Raw genomic sequence first — 19,659 nt, forward strand, 5'->3', positions numbered from 1 at the left:
GCTGCTAGATCAGTAATAAAACAGGGCAAGCTGCTTTAGCCGTACACATTGTAAATCAGCACGACGTGTGCGTTCACATGTGCACGCACACACACCCTCACTTAATCATAATCATTCTTGCAGGGAAAGGGAGAGTGAGAGATCAACTGTGGCCAAATCCCAGAATGCATTGCACGTCAGTCTCCACGACATCAATCAGTTTTTGCCCAGTCGGCACAATCTGCCACGAGGCTGAATTCAGAGTTTAAAAAAAAAAGCTGGAAGGCGTTCCCAAAAGACACCAGTGTTTTAGTGTGTGTCCAGTGTCCTGCAGAGTCACCAACACGGTGAACACATGAATTAGTTAACGAGGATAATATAATATACTTATAGTTAACCACAGAGCTATAGGAGACTGAATTCACCATTATTCTGCAGAATAATGCTCTAAGAGAAGAGTTGCAGCAGTGATTTGTCGTCCAGTGAATTTAAGGACTTCCTACCCATGACACTGCACGAGAGGCTGTGCCAAGACGAGCTGCTAATGCTGCTGAAGATAAAAAGTTCCCCTCTGGCAAAGCTGAATGCTGCAATCTTTCATATCGCACACCTCTTTCTTCAGAGCGGCAACGCCATCTCTGTCTATTTTCAGAAGACCCCCTCAAGCTTGCGGCACCGAGTACTGAGCTCGTATTTATTTATTTACACTTTCAAATGTGTAGTGGAAGAGAGGCAGGGTTTCTGTTTGTGGAGTTGCTCCACAGCGCTGCTGGGTGGCAGAGGGCAGTACTGCGAGTGTTTGATTAGAGAATGCGAGGGCCTAAATCCCTCAGGTTTGGGACCGGCTGAACTGAAGATCACTGGGGAGGATTTAAAGATTAGACTCCCGTGCTTGTGTAACGCCCACTCATCTCCCTCCCTCAAACACATGTTCTTTCTCACTCCATCCCGCCCTCCCCTCCAGCCCCATGTTCCCATTTACTTTCTCTTTCTTGCCTTTCTATTTTGGTGTCTCTGGGTTTATTTTTGTGTATTGATCATTTCCTTTTTGAATTTGATCGCTGTCCCTTATCTCTTACAATCTATTATTTTCACTCGGCTGCTGCTCTACTTGTGACTTCTCGCAGCTCAAGCCTGGCACTTACTCTCGAGCTTTAATGCTTAGCTAGGCAACACTTTAGGTAATGAACCGAGTTGATTGTTAGCAAGGTGCATTATAGCTCATATTCAGTGTCCCCGTTAATTCATTTCAGCACTTCATGATTTATCCTCCAAGGAAATTATACAGGATTTCAGACAGTTTCTGTCCACCTGACGGCACAATCCATTTTTCAAAGAGGGGGGGGGTGTTATATTAATATGCCAGTATTATGCATGTAAGGAAGAAACTAATCTTTTAGGCCCGAGTGAGTCAAAGGTTGCCGTCAAAGTCTTTTTCTTGCTTGAGAAGGTTAAAGCAGTGGCAGCCATGGTAGAAGACGAGAATGCTAAGAAAAAGAGGTAGAAATACTACAAACTAAATATGTGGAATGCATTAAATAACTTGATATAACTGTAGATTATAATTAAATCCAGTTAGTTTTATTTTGTTACCTCCTTACTAATTGAAAACCGCCTTTCTATTGAAACCTGATTTAAAATGTAGGTCTCCGCCTTGATCTCATGACGTTGAACAATCAAGGTCAAGGAAACGTGGTTAGGAAAAGAAAAGTAATTGTAGTCCCAGCATCTTTATAGAATGAATAAACTGTATCCGTCCCTCTCTTGGTTTGTAAAGCACTTACCTCGGAGACTGACCTCTAACTAATAAAGGTAAAATTACTGTATGTTTTATGACACTTTGCAGTTACCTGAGGAACAGTTCCAAATGTTTGACCAGGGCTCGGAGATTCCTCTCAGGGATCTGCATCTTTCCCAGGATCTCAGGAAGCTTCACTGGAAGAAAACACATTGAGCGAGGGGAACGTGAGGAGGTTGCACAAAGGCAAATGTGTGCAGAAAAAGTGAACCAGCGATAGATAAATAATCAGAGACACCAACCAAAGAGCCGCAAGAGGTGCTGTGATCCGTACAGGTAGGATGGTGGAGAAGGTTGGTCGTTCAGAGGGTAGTTATCAGGAGTTAGCTTCCAACTTAGGACCTGGTGATGAGAGCAAAAGAAAAATGATTTAATCCCTTTAACACACAAAGTTATGATTAATGCATAAGATGTTTCTCAGAGAGTAAATGTGAATGTCACAGAGCAATATGCTGGACCGATGGGCCTGGGTCTGACATTTTAAATTCATACATGCATGAATTCTCTCCCTGAAATGATGCCGGCCATTTGTCTATCCTTTCCTAGAGTCCCTCCAGGTCATTGTTCACACACAGTTGCATCACCTCATTAAGTTCGTTGTTTCTCCGGCTCTCCATGCCGTAGAATGGCCCGCTTCGCTCTTTGCTCGGCGTCAAGGGCAGTGGGGAAGATGAGCCACTGTGCACTGGGGTTTCTAGGTAAAGAGGGGAAAAAAACACAGATTGCTCCTATGACACAAATCGCTGATGGAGTATGGTTAACAAGAACTAGTGACAGATCAAATCTATTCATGGGTGAGTACAGTTCTAAGGAAAGAAGAAGGCCTCCATCTAGTGGGCAAAACTGGTTCCTACAATAAAACAAGTCTTCACTCGAAAAAGATGACTTTTCATGAAATGCATTCATTTTGATATTATTTCTGATGAAGAAAAGGTCAATGTAAACATTTTGACTTATCAAACAATGATTGGAACCCAAAATAAGACCAAATACTTCAACATTATTGGCACAAAATCACAAAACGTTGAATTTCTCATATTAATATATGAGATCATGTTAAGTGTTCATTAGAATATGCTGTTGTGCAATTATTTTTTAATGGAGCGTCACTTACTTCTGTCGAGATTGAGGAAGAACTTGGGTTGGGCCGAGGTGTCGACGAGGCGCTGTTTGAGCTGTGGGGACGCTGTGGCACTGCCTCCACCTGGATCGCCACATATACAATTAGAGCACACAAGATTAATCAGTGTTACAATGCAAAAACCTATTATATATTTAAATGCATAGGTGCATGGTCTCAAAGTAAAGACAATAGTGTCACAGCTCCGCAGATATCATATCATTGACCTGCGACTGGTGTTGCTGCGTCTCGTAAAAGACACAGTGCCACAAGTTTAGGAAACACTTTAGGAGAGGTGTTGCGTCATGTGGAAGCCATCAAGCCATAAAAGATAGTAGTGCAGCATCTGAACACTGATGTGGCATCTGTCTGGAAGCCTGATCACCTTCAATGATCATCAGAATAAAGCAGCTAAAACAAGACAATATTCACATGTGCAAATCTGTACCAGGTTAATTTCATTTATTTGTTTTGTCGCTGTAGGGTGCAAAAATAAAAGTTACCTATCCCATTTATTGCATGCTTTTATTTTCTAATTTAAGAGAACTAACAATTCAAGGAATAAAGTGGTAAAATAATCACAAAATAAAATCAACCCATGTTCACACTGAGATGATTCCTGGTTGACTTCACCGCTGCATCACAGATTACCACTGTTTTATATCTTGAGATTTGTTTGGAGCAAGTACATTTCACATGACACAATCTCTCTTTTCAACCGAGACGTCCGGCTACCTTACCGATATGTCAGGTAAGTTGAGTAATTAGCATCTCAGTAACAGACAATGCTATCTTTGGTAATGAGCTAAACTTACATTTATATGGTTACTACCTCAGGTAAGCAGGTGTTAGCAGCTGGTGGTTGGTAACTTCAATTGTGCAGGACTGTGTGGTCTGTAGGACTGATTGTGGCAGAGATGGCTCTCGGCCTACCCCTGTTTCCTGGGAAACATGAGTACCAACTGGATGCCGGACTACGCAGCATGCAGTATTTTAATATTTGTGGGATGTGGAGATTGAAGGTATCCATCAATCCATTCATCCATTTATGATTTAACCTAAACTCTGTCTTTTTGTAGACTTCGGAAGAGTTGCACGCTCAGACTGGGCTCCGCTACAGCAACATGAGGTGCATCAACTCTCCATGTGTCCTTGAGGATGTAAGTCAATCTTTGTAATGTCATATTAATACAAGAATGTCTTCAAAAGACGCCTCAGGAGTCCTATTCTTTGACTAAATTTCCATCTTTGAATCCGGTCATTAGAAATATTCAAAACTTTGTCCCTTCAGATCATGTGTCCAGCCCTCAGGGGTGAAAAGAAGGAGATGGAGCACGTCACTGACCTCTTGAAAAAGATGTTGTGCCTCAACAAAAACGAGAGGATCACACCAGCACAAGTGCTCAAACACCCTTTCCTCCCTGTGGAGCAGCACGCTTACAGCACACACCTGACTGTCACAGAGGAGGAGCCCTCCGTACCTCAGCAGCCTCTGACCTCCGAGGAGCTCCATCCTCCTCCTACAGAGACAACATCTTTGGATCATGAGGATGAAGAGGTCACAGAATCACCTGAGCAGCTGTCAGTACCTCAGCAGCCTGACCCCGACCTCCGAGGAGGTGCATCCTTCTCCTACAGAGACAACATAAATCCCTCACAGTCTCCTGGTGTTTATTGTTTCAGTCGAACTAACCCAACATTTCTTTGTGGTTTTCAGAAGTCGTGGCTGAGAGCAGGAGAAAGAAAGCATCAAGACGTGTCAGGAGATTTTTACACGCGTCAGAAAGGTCTTCTCCAGTCGCATCAAATTAAAATAAAATGCCATTAGCTCCACATGTACACTATATCTCAGGATTGCCTCATTAACATTTCTTTATTTCATTATGTTAGTATTGGAAGAATTTATGTATTTTAATATTTTAACGTTTCTTGATTTCAATATTTCATTATGTCAGTGTTAAAGTATTTCTTGATTTTAATATTTAATTATATCACTATTTTAGTATTTCTTGAATATCTTTTCATTATTTGTGTAAAATGATTCTTGTTTTGCGAGTCATGGATTACCTCCGCTGCTTCCCTCAGCTGGTCGGTCGCCTCCAGACGTGTTCCTGGTGGAGCGTCTGAGTGACTGGGACTGGTATGAGATACAGTCCATGTCAGGGTGGCGCCGGCGCTTTGGTGTGGGTGCTGGGGCCGTGGGTGTGGTGGCAGAGATGTCGCTTAGTGCCGGCTGGCTGTCCGTAGACTGAGGAGTCAGGGGGTTGTGTCCCAACGGGCTCGGGCTGCGCTCCCGCTGGGTGCTTCAGAAAACAAAAGAAGACACAATGGTCAAATGTAGTGCATCATAACCAAGCAGAGGTACCTACTTCAGCACATATGACATGATTTATAGAAGCACACTTACTTGCTGGAGCATGGGGAGCTTTCATTCATGGCCAGAAAGAGCCTGGACGAGCTGACCTTTTTGAACTGAGCTTGTTCACAGGGATAGAGGAGGATCATGGGTAAGGTGAAGTCAAACGTGATTCTCAGGCCGTCAACCATCTCCTTACACAGCTCCTCGCTTAATACAAAGGAAGTTGAAACATCATTATCATATAAAATGGAACTGTGATTCAATTATTGACTGGAACACCACATATTTAGTTGTTTACTGATGCTCGGGTACACAAATCTATTTCCATTGCATTATTTTATACAGGCTCACCTCTTCTCTGGAGGGATTGCCTGGGGACTGCTGCTATGTGAGGTGTTCTGCTGCCGCCGGAACCTCTCATTAGCCATGAATGCTTTGTTGATGGCAAAGTGTTTCACGTACGACTCCAGGATATGCACGACATTCATCTGACAGGGCACCATCACCAGCTAAGGGAAGAAAGGAGGGCTCATCAAACAAACTCATATATTTCCCATTTATCATTTAGTCTTGGCAACAAATGTAATCCACATGCAGAATGCAAAGCACCAACATGAAATGCAAACCACAGATGGTGAGTCTGCAGCGTGTACCTTTTTCCTCTTGTTGATGTAGAAGCAGTCATCCTCCAGTTTCTTCTTCAGAACATCTGGGATGCTGATGTCGATATGGACAATCTTCTCCTCACATTCCCTTTTGACATTAATGTCTGCTTCAACCCTCTGAAACGAGCAAGACATAAACGTATGAAGTTACCCTCAAAGCAACCGGTGAAATGCAGTTTAATGGAATGAAGGTTTTTTTCCAATGCTAAAACGCCAGTGTTGGGCTGTAAGTTCCTCGATGGACATTGAACCAATTCACTTTACCATTTTGTTGATATCCTCAGAGAAAGTGCTGTCCCCACTATTGGAAGATTCAGGGTCAGAATCGTCGCCGTCACTGCTCTCCGAAGACGAAATCAAACCTGGAGACCGGAAGATGCAGATGCATTAATGTGATTGCTGAGGGACACCGGGAGCAAAAAGACAAAGACGGAGACTTCTCACATGCGTCATCGCTGTCGTCCTCCTTAGGGAGAGTCTTCAGAGAAGATTTAGTGCCAGACTGACGACGACGCCTCTTCGACCATCCTTTTCTCTTCCTGCCACAAAGACAGAGACAAAATACACAGTTGTTTATAAGACTTGTCAATAGATAGATCAAGCAAATGGAAAGGTCACATTCAAAACTAGTGGATGCAGGCCAGAGACTGATACAAGGTGTGCTGAACTTGTAGTTTGAACTTCAGGTGTAATATACTGTATATGCAAGGACACGGTATCCTTTCAAAATTAATTCAGGAAAATTCCTAAAATCTACTGCCTGTCCATCAAGTAGCAAAGGCCAATAAATGATTCTGACAAGAATTGGTCAATTCACATTGTATGTGTTTATCACACATTTACTTTCAAGACTTACTGAACTTAATATGTTCAGTGATATGAACTTACATGCGACCGAGGGCTTTGCGAGCCAGTCTACGCTGCAATTTACGGCTTTCCTCTGTGTCCCTTAGGACATGGTCCTCTGCAGCCCAACGATCCCAGCTACACAAACATCACAAAAGAAAAGAACACATGAACTGACAGCTACATCTTTACACACGTTGATGAACATGAGATTTATACAATAACAAAAATGATAATGAGTGTGACATTAATAACATAAAACTAGATCTATCCAATGTCACCTTCTGTTCCAACCATTGAAGTGAATGAAATACTTTGGGATTATTCTTCCATGTTCATCTGCACATATCAAGACATCAATGACCTGTAATGTGAACACACAACAGTAAATACAAACTTTACCTTCACTCAAATGTTAAATGTACATTTACTCAAGTACTGCAATTGATCATCGTGTATTTATAAAATGAGGATTTGAAGGTTTTTTAATCTCAATTCATTGTGACTCTTTACTTTAAACTGACACCTTGTACTTAAAACCCCACGGTATTTTATCATCAACACATTTCAAGTTTGTAGAATATATCAAATCTGAAGAAAAATGGCAACGCAATCATTATCAGAACTTTAAATACACATCACTTACTTACTCCTTGTGTTAGAATTAGTTTCCTTACTAAAATAATGTTTCTCAAGTATTTCAGTACTTGTGCATACTCAAAATATTTGCATTTGCAACCATGACTGTGTGCAATCTATATTTTATATATCCTATTTACGTTGCACACATCGATTGCTATCTTTATATATATGTCTATATATATTAGATTAGATAGAACTTTATTGATCCTTTGGGAAGACTCCCTCAGTGAAATTAAAATGTTCCCCTTTGAAGCTCGTTAGTCGCCATTGATACTTTACTGTGTAATGTTGCTCCTTCAGCTAAACACTTGGACGTGCAGCTAATGCCAACTGTTAGCCAGACTTAGTTAGCAAAAGCTAAGCTAAGATAGCTTGATGTTCCCAGTGATCCCTTCTGTTAGCATTAGCTAGCTCAACAGCCAGTGAGCACCGAAAACAAAACAAAGCATCATTATATAGCATGCCATGCTAACTGTGTGGAATTAGCTAGACAGCATTCAGAAGTATTAGATTAGTGACTGTTAGCTGAGTTAGCAGGGCAGACATGTTGGTGCGTTTGTTTACTAGTTGTTGACATGGATCTGCTTTGTATTAAAGCTGCCGAGCTGTTGCTAGTGTTACTTTACTGTTCCCTTAAAGCTAACATGAGCTAAAATGATGTGATTGCATGAATTGCTAACAGTTTGGGGGCGAAGAGCTGCAGACCATCATGTTTGTTTTTCAGTGCAACAAGAGGAAACGTGCAAAATCAAACGTACCCGGAAACCTGAGGGGCTAGAGACGGATCTCTCCGAGGCCTACGAGTCGGTTCGCATGTCCCACATTTACAGAAGTAACCCCGCTTTTCCTCTACGGATCATTGGTCTGTGCTACATTTAACAGGCGCCGCTAGCTAGCATAGCACGTTACCTTAGCGTCGTACAACACTTTAGCTTTGGTGGGGTCTGGTTCGAAGCACAGGACTCGCTCTCCTTTGTGAAATCGATATTTGATTCCCCGCGAATTCATTTGTTCATGGCGACGAGTGGGAGAGGAGGCATCGATCGGGACCCTGCGACACGCTCAGTAACCCCTTCACTGCAGAACACTGTTTCTTCCCACGAGAAGTCTGCCCACAAACACACCACGAGGAGTCTCCCGCTGAAACTCACTGTGCAGGGATGCATGCTGCTGCCTTCACTGACACCACGTAATTTCTACCTGCAGTGTTGCAACACTGTTGTCTGTGCACAGTTAATAATTACAATAATAAACATTATTTATATAGCACCTTTCAAAACGGTTTGTTTTTATTGTATTGTCTTTGGCTTCTTTCTACCTTTCTTTTATTTTAATTTAACTATTGCACTGCTGAGCTGACCAGTTTCCTTTTGTTCAAATGTGCATATGACAAACTTTTTTTACAGTTACACAGTGATTTGCAAGTTAAAAATGAAGGTAAACAATAGGACAGTGTTAAAAAGCAAACAATAAGAAACGATTTAAAATCAATTTGAAGACCAAACAGCAATAGAGCTCAGATACAGAAACAAAAAAAAACATTACAGTGGAGAAAAGAGTAAAACAAGATAAAGTAAAAATATTAGTGAATTAATAAAAGAGTAAATTGTAAGAAAAACACAGGTCACCTTTGGTCCTGTGTAATGGCGATCAGAGAACTGCTGCTTATTTTCGGTACATTGTATATTACAAATAATTGGACAAATTGCAAAACTACTATATTCTATTTTATTCTTTCTTTTTTACACAATTTTACACTGCTGTGTCGATTGGGAGTTTCCTCTACAGATGATCAATAAAGGTACATCTTGTCTTAGCTTATTTAATTATTTTATTTAATTCTAATGAGATTAAGAAAAATAAAAAAAACTCAAGATCAAGAAAGATTCACTGATCAAGGTACTTTTTGTGGCACTTCCATCAGTGCCTGTGTAAATTAAAAATTAAAATAAACAACTCAGGGGAAGGAGAGGCTTTCTGGTCTAAGTGCATTTTAAGATAAAAGGTCAACATAAAAGGTCAACCACTTTCTCAACTGTGCACATATCTATAGCATTGCTGTGTGTGGTCAGAGAAACACACCATGGCAAGGGGTAAATAATTACAATTGCCATAAACGAGAATGCAACACAACAAAACGAGATTTGATCCGTTGCATTTGTCTTTCATGGAGCAGTGCAACTCACAAACCAGGCCAGCAGATGTCAGCATATGAGCAGCATTATTTTTTGGCTCACCATTGAACTCTTTATTGAATGTGTGCAGGCGGTAAATCTGCATCTAAAGCTGCTTTACCACACAAAAGCAACACGTGCCCTGACACTGACTGTGCAGTATATCTGTGCATCACCTAAGAAACATGCAGAATATATAGAATTATCTTTATTATCTCTACATCGTCACTCTGGTGTCTGTTATGGGATCCTTGACATATAAATGGGTACCTCTGGGTAATTTATATAGCCCTGTTACAAATATGTGTGTAAATTAAGCAACCTGGGAATCATACGTCCTATCCCTCAGCTATATTGTTTGAGTATTTAAAGTATTTGGATATACCCTTCCCCTTGAGGCACCATACAGTAAAAGAAAATTCACCATGTCTCAATAATCTAATCTTGCTCTATTGGAACAACATGGGGGCTCTTAAAATACACTGAAGGCTGTACTATAAGAGGGTTTGTTTACATAAAGCCAGGAATTTTTGCTCATATGGACAGACATCGCCCCGGGGTTCAAATTGTGTGCATGTGTGCTTGGAGAAAATAACCCTTCCACCACGAATTACTGTTAAAAATAGACCCTGCATCACTGCCTTACTGTTTACACCAGTAATTCGATTTTCGTTTGTTTCTGACCTTGTGACCTTCCCTACATTCATATCTCTCTAACAGCCTCAGACAATGAAATGCATGCTGATCCGCAGCACAGGAAACCATGCCTCTGCAGCTGTGGCCCAATCTACACTCATTTCGCTTAAAATGGTGTCAGGCTGTGCTGCGCTCCTGTTGTATACCAAATATGGACAGTGTGTATGTAACACCGAACACGACTGGCTTGAAGTGTAGCAGCAGTTGATTTATTCTTCTTTCCCTCCGACCCTGTGCGTGTCTGATATATTTTGACAGTCACGTCAAATGATCACTGTTTCACATTAAATGTTTTCCATGGTTGCACATTAGTAACCCGAGAGAATGGAGGCCCAGATTGTCTTAAACATATGATGACTGGACTGAAAGCAAAGGATGCTGCAGCGATCCATACTTTAAATCTGGTAAATATCTTCATAGTTATGCACTTTTCCTCTTTATTACTGTTGTTTCTGGCTTTTTCGCAAAGTAGCAGTCTAGGCCGTGAGCTCAAAAAGGCCTCAAGTGGTTTCTTCTTTGAATAAACTAATGCAAAACACTTTCTTTTCTTTCTGTAATTCCCACTTGTGTGATTTCAATCAGTGCCTCATTCTCCTGACGGACTGTTTTTAGAAGGGTGTTATCGGCTGTTATCAGTGTCATGTCATGCTGTGTTGTGTGTATGTGTGCGACTGTGTCATGCGGCACAGCTTCATAAGCTTCTTTATCAGTCCGCCGGCACCCTCCTCTCCAGACTCCTGCTGTCTCTTTCCATTTTTCCCATAGTTTCACACACTGGGCCGAGCATGCTCCTGCTCTCTCTCTCTCTGTCACTCTCTATTTGTCTCTCTCTTTCTCCCACACTCCCTCCTTTAAACAAATGCACACAGTATCCTAACACTCTTACTGGAGCTCCTCTTTGTCAACAAGTGTCTGGCATACACAGGTGAATAAAGAAAGAGGAATTGGCTATGAATCCTGAATGGCTCACTTCTTGTTTGGCTAATAATAGCACATAGCAGGCGTTATTGATGTGCCTATTATTCCCAGACAGCGAGGTGGATTAATGTGAGACGAGGATTAATACGCCTATATTCATCCCAGGCTAAATCATGTCTGTCTGTGTAGTATGACCTTCTGCATGTCTGATTATTGCATCAGGCTACTTACCTCATCCACCACATGAAGAGGAGTTTGTTAATTATAAAAATGAAAACGAACTATAGAAATTCCGCAGTTTAAGAGGCAAAGACATCACGAAACAAAAGTGGTGTAAATTCTTTTAGGTGATAGCAAATCATAGTTTTCTGAATAGATGAGATAAGTGATCACCCATATCATCTGGAAATAATACACATTTTATCAACGTTGAAAAAGGAGGGGCAATGGAGCTCTAAAGTTGACTCTTCATGCAAAAACTAAAAGTTCTTAAATATTAAAAATATAATAATTTGGCATTCAATGTGTTTTCAAGAGAACAGGTATAGCATGCAAACATTCTTATTAAGTGTTGTGAACCCCCTCCCACACTCACGCACGCACACACACTTCCACCCCGTCTTCTCACTTCACTGCAGTTTGGCAATGACCATTGACCAATGCGCATAGGAACACAGCATGGGAACAGATGTGTCTCGCTCCTTCTCCAGAGGCTGCATTCAAATGCATCGCACCCCATCACTTTCCAGCTCCCCATCTGCTTGTGCTTGATGGTTCCTTCTGATGGGGCAACACCAGATCCCTGGTTTGTAGTTGGAGCTTTAGAGAACTGCGCTGATGTGAGATCCAACACAAGGGGACATGTCTGCCGCTCAAGGACTTCTCAACAGCGTCTTCTCCTGTTCCTCTCCCGCCTCCAAAGCCATGACCAAGCGGAGGCTACGCCAGACCCGCAGCCTGGACCCCGCGATTATAAGACACTGTGACACCGGCACCGAGGGCGCGAGTCGAGCACCGTTCCCCGGAGCGCCGCCCGAGGACGCAGGTGCGTGTCCGGAGCGAGTCGCTGTGAAACCGACTTTACGCATGAAGATTCCGACGCTAAAGGAGCCCATAACCCCGTCCCTCTCTTCCCCTTCCATTCCTTTGGACGTTTCCCCATCATCCAACTTCCACTTTGACTATGAAACGGTGAAGCGGGCCAAAAGGAATACCGCCGGGGATTTACCGTTTCTGGTGAGGGGACCCGGTGCCGCGCCGTCCGGGAGCACGGGCGCGCTGTTCTCCCCTCGGAGGTGGCTCCAAAGGAAGGTGCAGCCGACCAGCTCTCACGCTTACGTGGTGTGGAAATCAGAGGTAAAGATTCCAGTGGAGAATAATGAGTCTGTAATTCATCCGGTTTGTGTTCAGAACCATGCATTCCCATCTATTCTCACCACGCATGCATCATTTAGTCTGCATACATACATGATGTCACTGCTGTAAATCAATAGAGGAGAGTGGTTTACTCCAAATCCATTGATATAAAACTAACGGATAGCTTATGGCTCCTGGAATAATTTAAATAAGAAGCAATCAGCAGGCTTAACACATTTGTTTATTTCTGCTCTGAGCAAGGAAATCCACTGGATCTCAGAAGTCACTTATGCTGAAAATATCTTTGAGGACAGCCAGACGCTGCAAAGTGCACATGTTTGATTCTTAGTGCCCAGAGAGGTGTCTGTCCATTTTTCTATTCACCGAGTATCCAGTCAGAAAGTCATCACCAACATTCATGGCTATATTGAAGAGCGTTGAGCTGTCTCTGACATCTTCACCTGAAAGCCATCCAGTATCAAACCTGCACACTCGTCCATGTCGCGCGGCCCGAGGGCACCTGTATTTTATGTGTGGTCACTCCTTTGTTTTCAGGCCTTGTGAGGGTCATACCTTACACAGAAGGACTTATTGGAAAGCCAAGAAATCTCTTGTGGTGCTTTTGAGGATTAAATAATTCCCACAAAAGGCGCAATGAAGTGCACAGATTTCTCTTTGACTGTCAGCTCCGCTGGGCTGGTCGAGCCTTTCTCTTCATATAGCCTTCAAATTGAGTGTGAATAAGTGGAAGGCAGCGTACGAAATCCTTACCAAAACATACTTGGCTGACTTATTTTTAGAAGGAGGGGGGCTTTATAGGCTGCATAGTTGGCACAAGTCCACATGCAGTAGTGGAAAGGTATGATAATTTCCCAGCTTCTTTTGTAGACTTGCTCTCTCCCTCTCTTTACTTTAGCTGATATGTATAGTAGCACTAAATGTGTGTGTGTGTGTGTGTGTACGTGCAGCAGTGCGGGATGTGAGGGTCTTAAGGACACATGGCCTGGGACTTGGTTCTCACGACTAAGAGCGGTCACAGGGTCAGATCCATGTGGCCCCTCAAACAGCTCTCCCATCATTTCCTATTACAAGGAACAGCTCCAGCTTCACTCTCTGTTTCCCTTTTCCAGTTGCTCCTCTCTTTCTTTCCTTCTTTCTCACACGCACACACACGCCTCCACGCTGTCTCTTCCTCTCCGAGATGTCCAGAAGCTCTCACTCAGCAGAGTTTCCCACCGCTGTAACTCTTTTTTCCATGGTGCCCCCCCCCCCCCCCCTCCCCTCCATCTCCACCACGGCCCAGTGAGGATAACATGAGGCCATCAGTTTGGAGTCATTAGTGTAATCTGGACCATGAAGTTATTGCACCTCAGAGTGTTTGTAAAAATACTCGGCCCAGAAGTGTTGCTGGTCTGCTGGGGAGTTTCACACACTGTTGGGTGTGAGGTGAAATTCCGATGTGAAGCGTCAACAAAGACTTTACGGTGGAAATGTACCGAATATAGCAGATTTACTTTTGAATGCAAAGCACTTTTTTACATGTAAATTATGGAAAAAACGTTTGACAACAGATGGAAAAAGACCTTTGTTTCTTGCAGTTATTGACACCTCATGTCAGACACTCTCAGAAAGAAAAGAAAGGCGCGTCTGTTTAACACAGGACCTTGCAAAAAGAATTTGCTCACGTTAATTACAACTCTATTTGATTACGTCCCTGCATTGTTTAAAAAGCATCGAGCTTCTCTTTCTTTTTGAAGAACAGAGTGTTTTTCCACGCCGCAATCAGGGTTGACTCGGATACTTAAGAGTACATCCAAAAAAGTTTAATAGCCATAGACCTTGTTATTTACCGTACACATACATTCCTTTAAATTAGATTTCTGCCCTCTCGGCTCCAAGGCCTTGTGCAACATGTCCAGTTTTCTATGTTTGTTTCCTTCTTCGTTAACAGCCACATAGTTCATATCCCACCTCCAGTTTGTATTTCAGGCTTTATCTCGTAAATGTGTGAGATAAATCTGATGACATCATCTGTGTTGTTCTAAGCACATTGAGAACCAGCAAAAGTTGTGCAACATTTTTTTTTTTTACAAGCCAAGTTTCGTTCATGGCCGGAATCCCATGATTTTACTACCTCTAAAAATCCCCAATACGATGCCAGTTTGAACGTTTTGACCAACACGCAACAAACCACATCTTTTCATTTTATGAAAAAGGAAGCAGCTTTTTAAATTATTTTGAACTGATTTGAACTCAGAATAGCAGATATAGAAAACCAGACCTAAGCTGCATCCTGCATTTCAAGACGGATTTTGTCGCAGTGACGGGACGAGGCTTTCCCATTGCAAAGCCTGCACCGTGTGCAGCCGCTTAAAGTTGCCGACGATTCAAAAGAGAAAAGATGCACATCGGAAAGCCTCTGTAGAGCAGACTGTGTCATTTTCAGTTCGACCTTTGCAGTCTGCGCTGCCTCCGTCATGGCCCTTGTTGACCTCATCTTGGATTGGGAAGCAGCTACTATCTGAATCTTATCAACACAGATTTTAAATGATTTGTATCCCTGAGTGTGTTTGTGTGTGTTAGGGTGGGGGGGCAACCTGTACACATACAGTACTATGCCTTTTTAAGGAGGGAGACGTGGACGGAGAGGCAGAGAGAGGTGGGTTAGGCTGAGACAGTGGAGATGTAATGGTTTACACAAAAAGCAGCGCCTGACAGTTATAGTGGCGGTGATTGCTTAATAGCTTTTTTCCATGGCCAGGTTGTTGATGTTCGACAGACAATGACGCGGAAAAATCATCAGAGAAGTGCCCTCTGTGTTATTACAGTAGGAGAGGTCAGCGACTGGCGCTTCTTCTTGTGAGGGTTGGTCATCGTATCAACATATTCTTGAAGTAGCGAGTGGGTTTTTTTACAGGGACGCTGGAATTTGGCGTCTGGAACATACCATAAATCTATGCAGTGTTTCTCTCTGTCACTAACCCGCAGCCGTACTGTCTATTTTTAGAACAACTTACCCCAGTAGTTCAGAAGAAAATCATTCCTCCTGCAACTATTGCTTAAGGATTGATAACAGAGGATTCAAAGGGATTTAGAAGTGGTTATTTGAGGTCTGAGTTTTGTCCGCTGACACTGTCATCTGCACGCATTCAGCAACCGCAATCAAAATGTTGGACCCACAAACAAACACTGAGTACAATAAGGAAAGGAAAATATACATAGGCTTATTTTGAGGATGAAGAGTATAAAAACTGTAGGCGTACATTATGATGATAGATGATGACAGATGTTTTGCACACAGCAAATCCCAAGTTTCCATTGATAACGAAGTGTGGTCGTGACACGTGGGAATCTGGAAGAGTACTTTGGGGAATTCTCTGCTTCCTACCTCAGATAGTTCTATGAATGTTAAAGGGGTTGGGGAGTATGGACTATGAGACTATAGATCCATATTCAGAATAAGACAGGATGTTTACATGTGTTGCTAAAGGATTCTTGCCATTTACATGTTACAGAACATGCTTGATTAGGGTTATTTTTGCAAAAGTCAACTCCACATGTATTTTCCATCTTGTTCTCACTCTAACCTGTATGACCCTGATTTATCAGATCACGCATTCAGATTCAGTGGAACTGCTCCACATGTTTGCCATTATTTATACTGTGAATAACACAAGCCAAAACATTGACTCTTGTCAGTGCTCACTACCAGGAATCAGCAGTTGGGTTTTTCCCACCATAAGTGGTCCAAGTTCAAGTGTTTATAGCAACACTGCACTGCATGGTCTGAGCATTGGGGAGAAATACTGCCGCAAAGCCTCGAATCAAAATAAGAGGACAGATTTAGGATCTGCACCGTTTTAACTGTTTGAAAAGATTGGTATTTTATCTCTGTTTTGTTTGGATCGCGAAATTGTCTTGTGCTGGACAATTTCTGAGGTCAATTAAGAGGTCTGCCGACTAGAGGCAATCGAGGCTTTGCAGTCAACACTCTGAGCCTCAAAGCTTCAAATCAATTCCACTTTGTTGTATTAAGTTAAAAAAAAAAATCACCATCTCTAAGCTTTGTATCAAACAGTCATAATTTCTGAGTTCTGCATTAAATTCCATCTTAAAGGAAGTTTTTAACAGAATGGCTTTTTAAATAGTCTTGCTTTGATTTAATTCACTGCTTTTACTCATTGTCTTGTCATTGTTTGCTGTAAAGAACCCGATAACTTAATTGTGATATATCGTCTCCAAGGCAGAAACTATCAATCACTGTCATTATGGACTCATCCTCTGATTATTTTCTGGATTAATTGAATAATAATGAAGTTAGCAATATATAAATTGCTCATAAGCAGTTCCCGAAATTGCATTTTGGTGTCTTAAAATGTTTTGTTTTCAACATTAATTAATCCTAACTGGAGGCTGCCATGTATCTACCTATGTATTTATATACATTTTTTTATAGTTATATTGCTATTTAGTATACTATGGTAACTAATACCAATTCATATACATACATTTACATGTATGCATATATAACACAAATATAATATACCTCCTGCAGTGCATACTGTACAAACATCATTTCTGTGGTGAAAGGTGCATATCTATATATATTCCTAATCACCTTTTCTATTCATTCTCATGACTACCTCACTCTGAGTGGAATTCCCCACCGTGGGAACAATAGCTTTATCTTGTCAACATTTAATAGTCAATGTCATATTTGAAATATCTGAAAATGTGTCAATTTCAGCAACAGATCATTTCAGCTCTGATCGTAACAAAGGTTGCCATCAAATCAGAACAGACGACTACCACAGACACATAAGTCGTATTCCTGTCTCTCACACCTTTCAGATTCTCTGCTCATCAAACAGTCAGGAATGAGATCAGTCCAAATGTGTGATAGGTTCAACACATCAAACCAAAACAACACTAAATACAAACCACAAATAAAAGCAATACGGCAGAGATATATACATGAATTAATGGGCAGGTGATCCTGTGTATTTGAAATGTGGATATGCCCTGTTTAATATATGCTCTCTACTTCAGGAAACAGAAAGGCTTGAACTTGTGACCCTCACTGCCATCCATTCTGCCTTTCCTCCCTGATTTACTCCAGCAAAGTGAGGGGGCGTGTGCGTCGGAGGAGCACGACCTTGACGGTTGGACATGTGTGGAATGCTCGCATCGAAATACTCGCTGAAAACAAATTTTCACACCAACCAGTCATCCGGTTCAGCCAAGACTCATAAAATCTCACAAATCATGACATATTCTTTTTCGTTTGGGGGGGTTTAGCCAAAGCAGATCACGTAGCAAGCGTGCAGAGCTGCTGTGGCGTAATCAAGGAGTCAGGGATGTCATCACACTGTTGCGAGAGCCTCCGTCAAAACACAGAGCCGTGATGGAACGCAGGTTGGTTTTCTTGGCTCGTGGCGGCGGCACTTTCTGATTTGGCTCGCGGTCGTCTTAAAGTTGGTGTCTGATCACACAGCATCCTGAAACATGGGATTTTGAGTCAGCTTTCATTGTCGGGCTGATTTGTTCCCCCCACTTTTTGCATGTGAGAGAATGAAGGCAGATGTCATTCAAAATAAAACCGTGTTCTTTCTCGTTTCTAGATATTCCAGCCAGTGGAATACACCACAAACAGCCTGAGAGTTCCCCTGGGAGGATTTATGCATGTGGGTCTGCAAGGGACAAGCTACCTGAGGCTGTAAATCCCCCCTAGACACAATTATATCATCATCTTTACATCGTCAAGATGCTAATCACTCTCAACATCATATTATAGTTTATATCAGGTAGCTACCACTTTTAACAGTGCACTGATTTTGTACAGACAGAAAATCTACAAGATGTGTGACATCATCAACTAAACTGTCTCATATAAACTTGACATGTATACACACATATATATATATATATATATATATATATATATATATATATATATATATACATATATATATATATATACTCCTTCCCTGGACCACACGCACCTTAAAATATCTCACTCAGGTTTTCAACTCATTTAACTGTGCAAAACTGTTATACTGTTCAACTATCACATACAAATTACTCTGTGTTTATATTGTTTTTTTTCTGGCTCCAAATGTGCAAGATGGCGGGGTTTGTATCCGGCCTATTCCAGCCCATATCCACAAATAACAATTTGTCTCACAGGGCTTTAACAAAGTATGACATCCTCTGCCCTTAACCCTCAACAAGAGTTAGACTAAACTACTAAAAAAAAACTTTTAACAGGGGAAAAATTAATGTAGAAACCCCAGCGAGCGCCATATGTGAGGGATCCCTCTCCCAGGACGGACAGAAATGCAATAAATGCAACGTGTAATTAATATCTACAGTCGTCCATCTTATGCTTGAGATACATATTTTAGTTCTGTAAAAGAGATGAAAATATTAGATTGGCATTGTAGTGTCGAGGCCAAGAGGATGTGACATCAACATTTGTTTCCAATGGGAGGTGACTGGTGTCAGAGAGAAAAAATAAGAATTCAAAAAAACAAGAATTCAAGGCCACCTCTCATTGGTGTGCAGTAACCTGATTCCCCCACAGGGCAAATTTCTGACAACTCTGTATGATCCTCCGCTGAGAGGAACCATATGAAGCAGCATGTTTTGTTTGGCAGTGTTTTGGTTGAGCAATCGCGCACATCTCCTTTGGGATGTTTTCTCAACAAGGAGGAAAAAGAGCGCAGCTTGAAATAGAGACGGCTGAAAAGTAAACATTAATTTCCGCAGCCAGAATCTCTCTGTCTGTTGCCGATTAAACCTCTCCTCCAGTGAGGAGGCGGGGGTGTTGGGTTGCGCCCTGTGTTCGAGAGAATCCGGAGGATGCGTGGATGATCTAATTGAGCACTTTTTGAGTCTTGAAGGCAAAAAAAGCCCTTGTGTATTTGTGTGTACTGTGACCACCCGTGTCCATTAGTGTCCCCTCTTAATGAGATTCGTCATGGGCCAGAGAGACAGGTTTGTCCTCTCACAAACGTTTCACAACATCTGGAAACTCTTGGAGAAATAACTTGAGGAAGTAATATTTAAAATTCTTATTTAATTCTAAATTCCCTTCAATATACTGG

The 19,659-nt window shown here is 41.9% G+C and overlaps 2 protein-coding genes across 4 annotated transcripts in view; one reads left to right on the forward strand and one right to left on the reverse strand.

Annotated features, from left to right (window-relative positions):
* The window catches only part of LOC109638905 (MSL complex subunit 3), a 104,663-nt gene that overhangs the window by 2,121 nt on the left and 82,883 nt on the right, over nucleotides 1-19,659 (reverse strand). The window contains exons 1-13 of one of the 3 annotated variants that reach the window (XM_020102091.2): nucleotides 8,319-8,583; nucleotides 7,049-7,131; nucleotides 6,810-6,905; nucleotides 6,366-6,460; nucleotides 6,186-6,283; nucleotides 5,910-6,038; nucleotides 5,608-5,765; nucleotides 5,305-5,463; nucleotides 4,965-5,200; nucleotides 2,892-2,981; nucleotides 2,362-2,471; nucleotides 2,020-2,119; nucleotides 1,830-1,914 (exon numbers count right to left, since the gene is read on the reverse strand). In XM_020102091.2, the coding sequence (XP_019957650.1) occupies nucleotides 1,830-1,914; nucleotides 2,020-2,119; nucleotides 2,362-2,471; nucleotides 2,892-2,981; nucleotides 4,965-5,200; nucleotides 5,305-5,463; nucleotides 5,608-5,765; nucleotides 5,910-6,038; nucleotides 6,186-6,283; nucleotides 6,366-6,460; nucleotides 6,810-6,905; nucleotides 7,049-7,131; nucleotides 8,319-8,417 (1,538 nt within the window). In that variant the 5' untranslated portion in view covers nucleotides 8,418-8,583. Of the gene's footprint in view, nucleotides 1-1,829; nucleotides 1,915-2,019; nucleotides 2,120-2,361; nucleotides 2,472-2,891; nucleotides 2,982-4,964; nucleotides 5,201-5,304; nucleotides 5,464-5,607; nucleotides 5,766-5,909; nucleotides 6,039-6,185; nucleotides 6,284-6,365; nucleotides 6,461-6,809; nucleotides 6,906-7,048; nucleotides 7,132-8,167; nucleotides 8,584-19,659 lie in introns of those variants that run through there. The other 2 variants (XM_020102092.2, XM_069520465.1) reach the window with 2 other exon arrangements.
* The window catches only part of LOC109638899 (rho GTPase-activating protein 6), a 58,447-nt gene continuing 50,621 nt past the window's right edge, over nucleotides 11,834-19,659 (forward strand). Inside the window, exon 1 of the mRNA XM_020102080.2 lies at nucleotides 11,834-12,553. Within this exon, the coding sequence (XP_019957639.1) occupies nucleotides 12,059-12,553 (495 nt within the window). The 5' untranslated portion in view covers nucleotides 11,834-12,058. The remainder of the gene's footprint in view (nucleotides 12,554-19,659) is intronic.

This window comes from Paralichthys olivaceus, chromosome 24 (assembly GCF_024713975.1).
Source record: "Paralichthys olivaceus isolate ysfri-2021 chromosome 24, ASM2471397v2, whole genome shotgun sequence".
NCBI classification, from domain to species: domain Eukaryota; kingdom Metazoa; phylum Chordata; class Actinopteri; order Pleuronectiformes; family Paralichthyidae; genus Paralichthys; species Paralichthys olivaceus.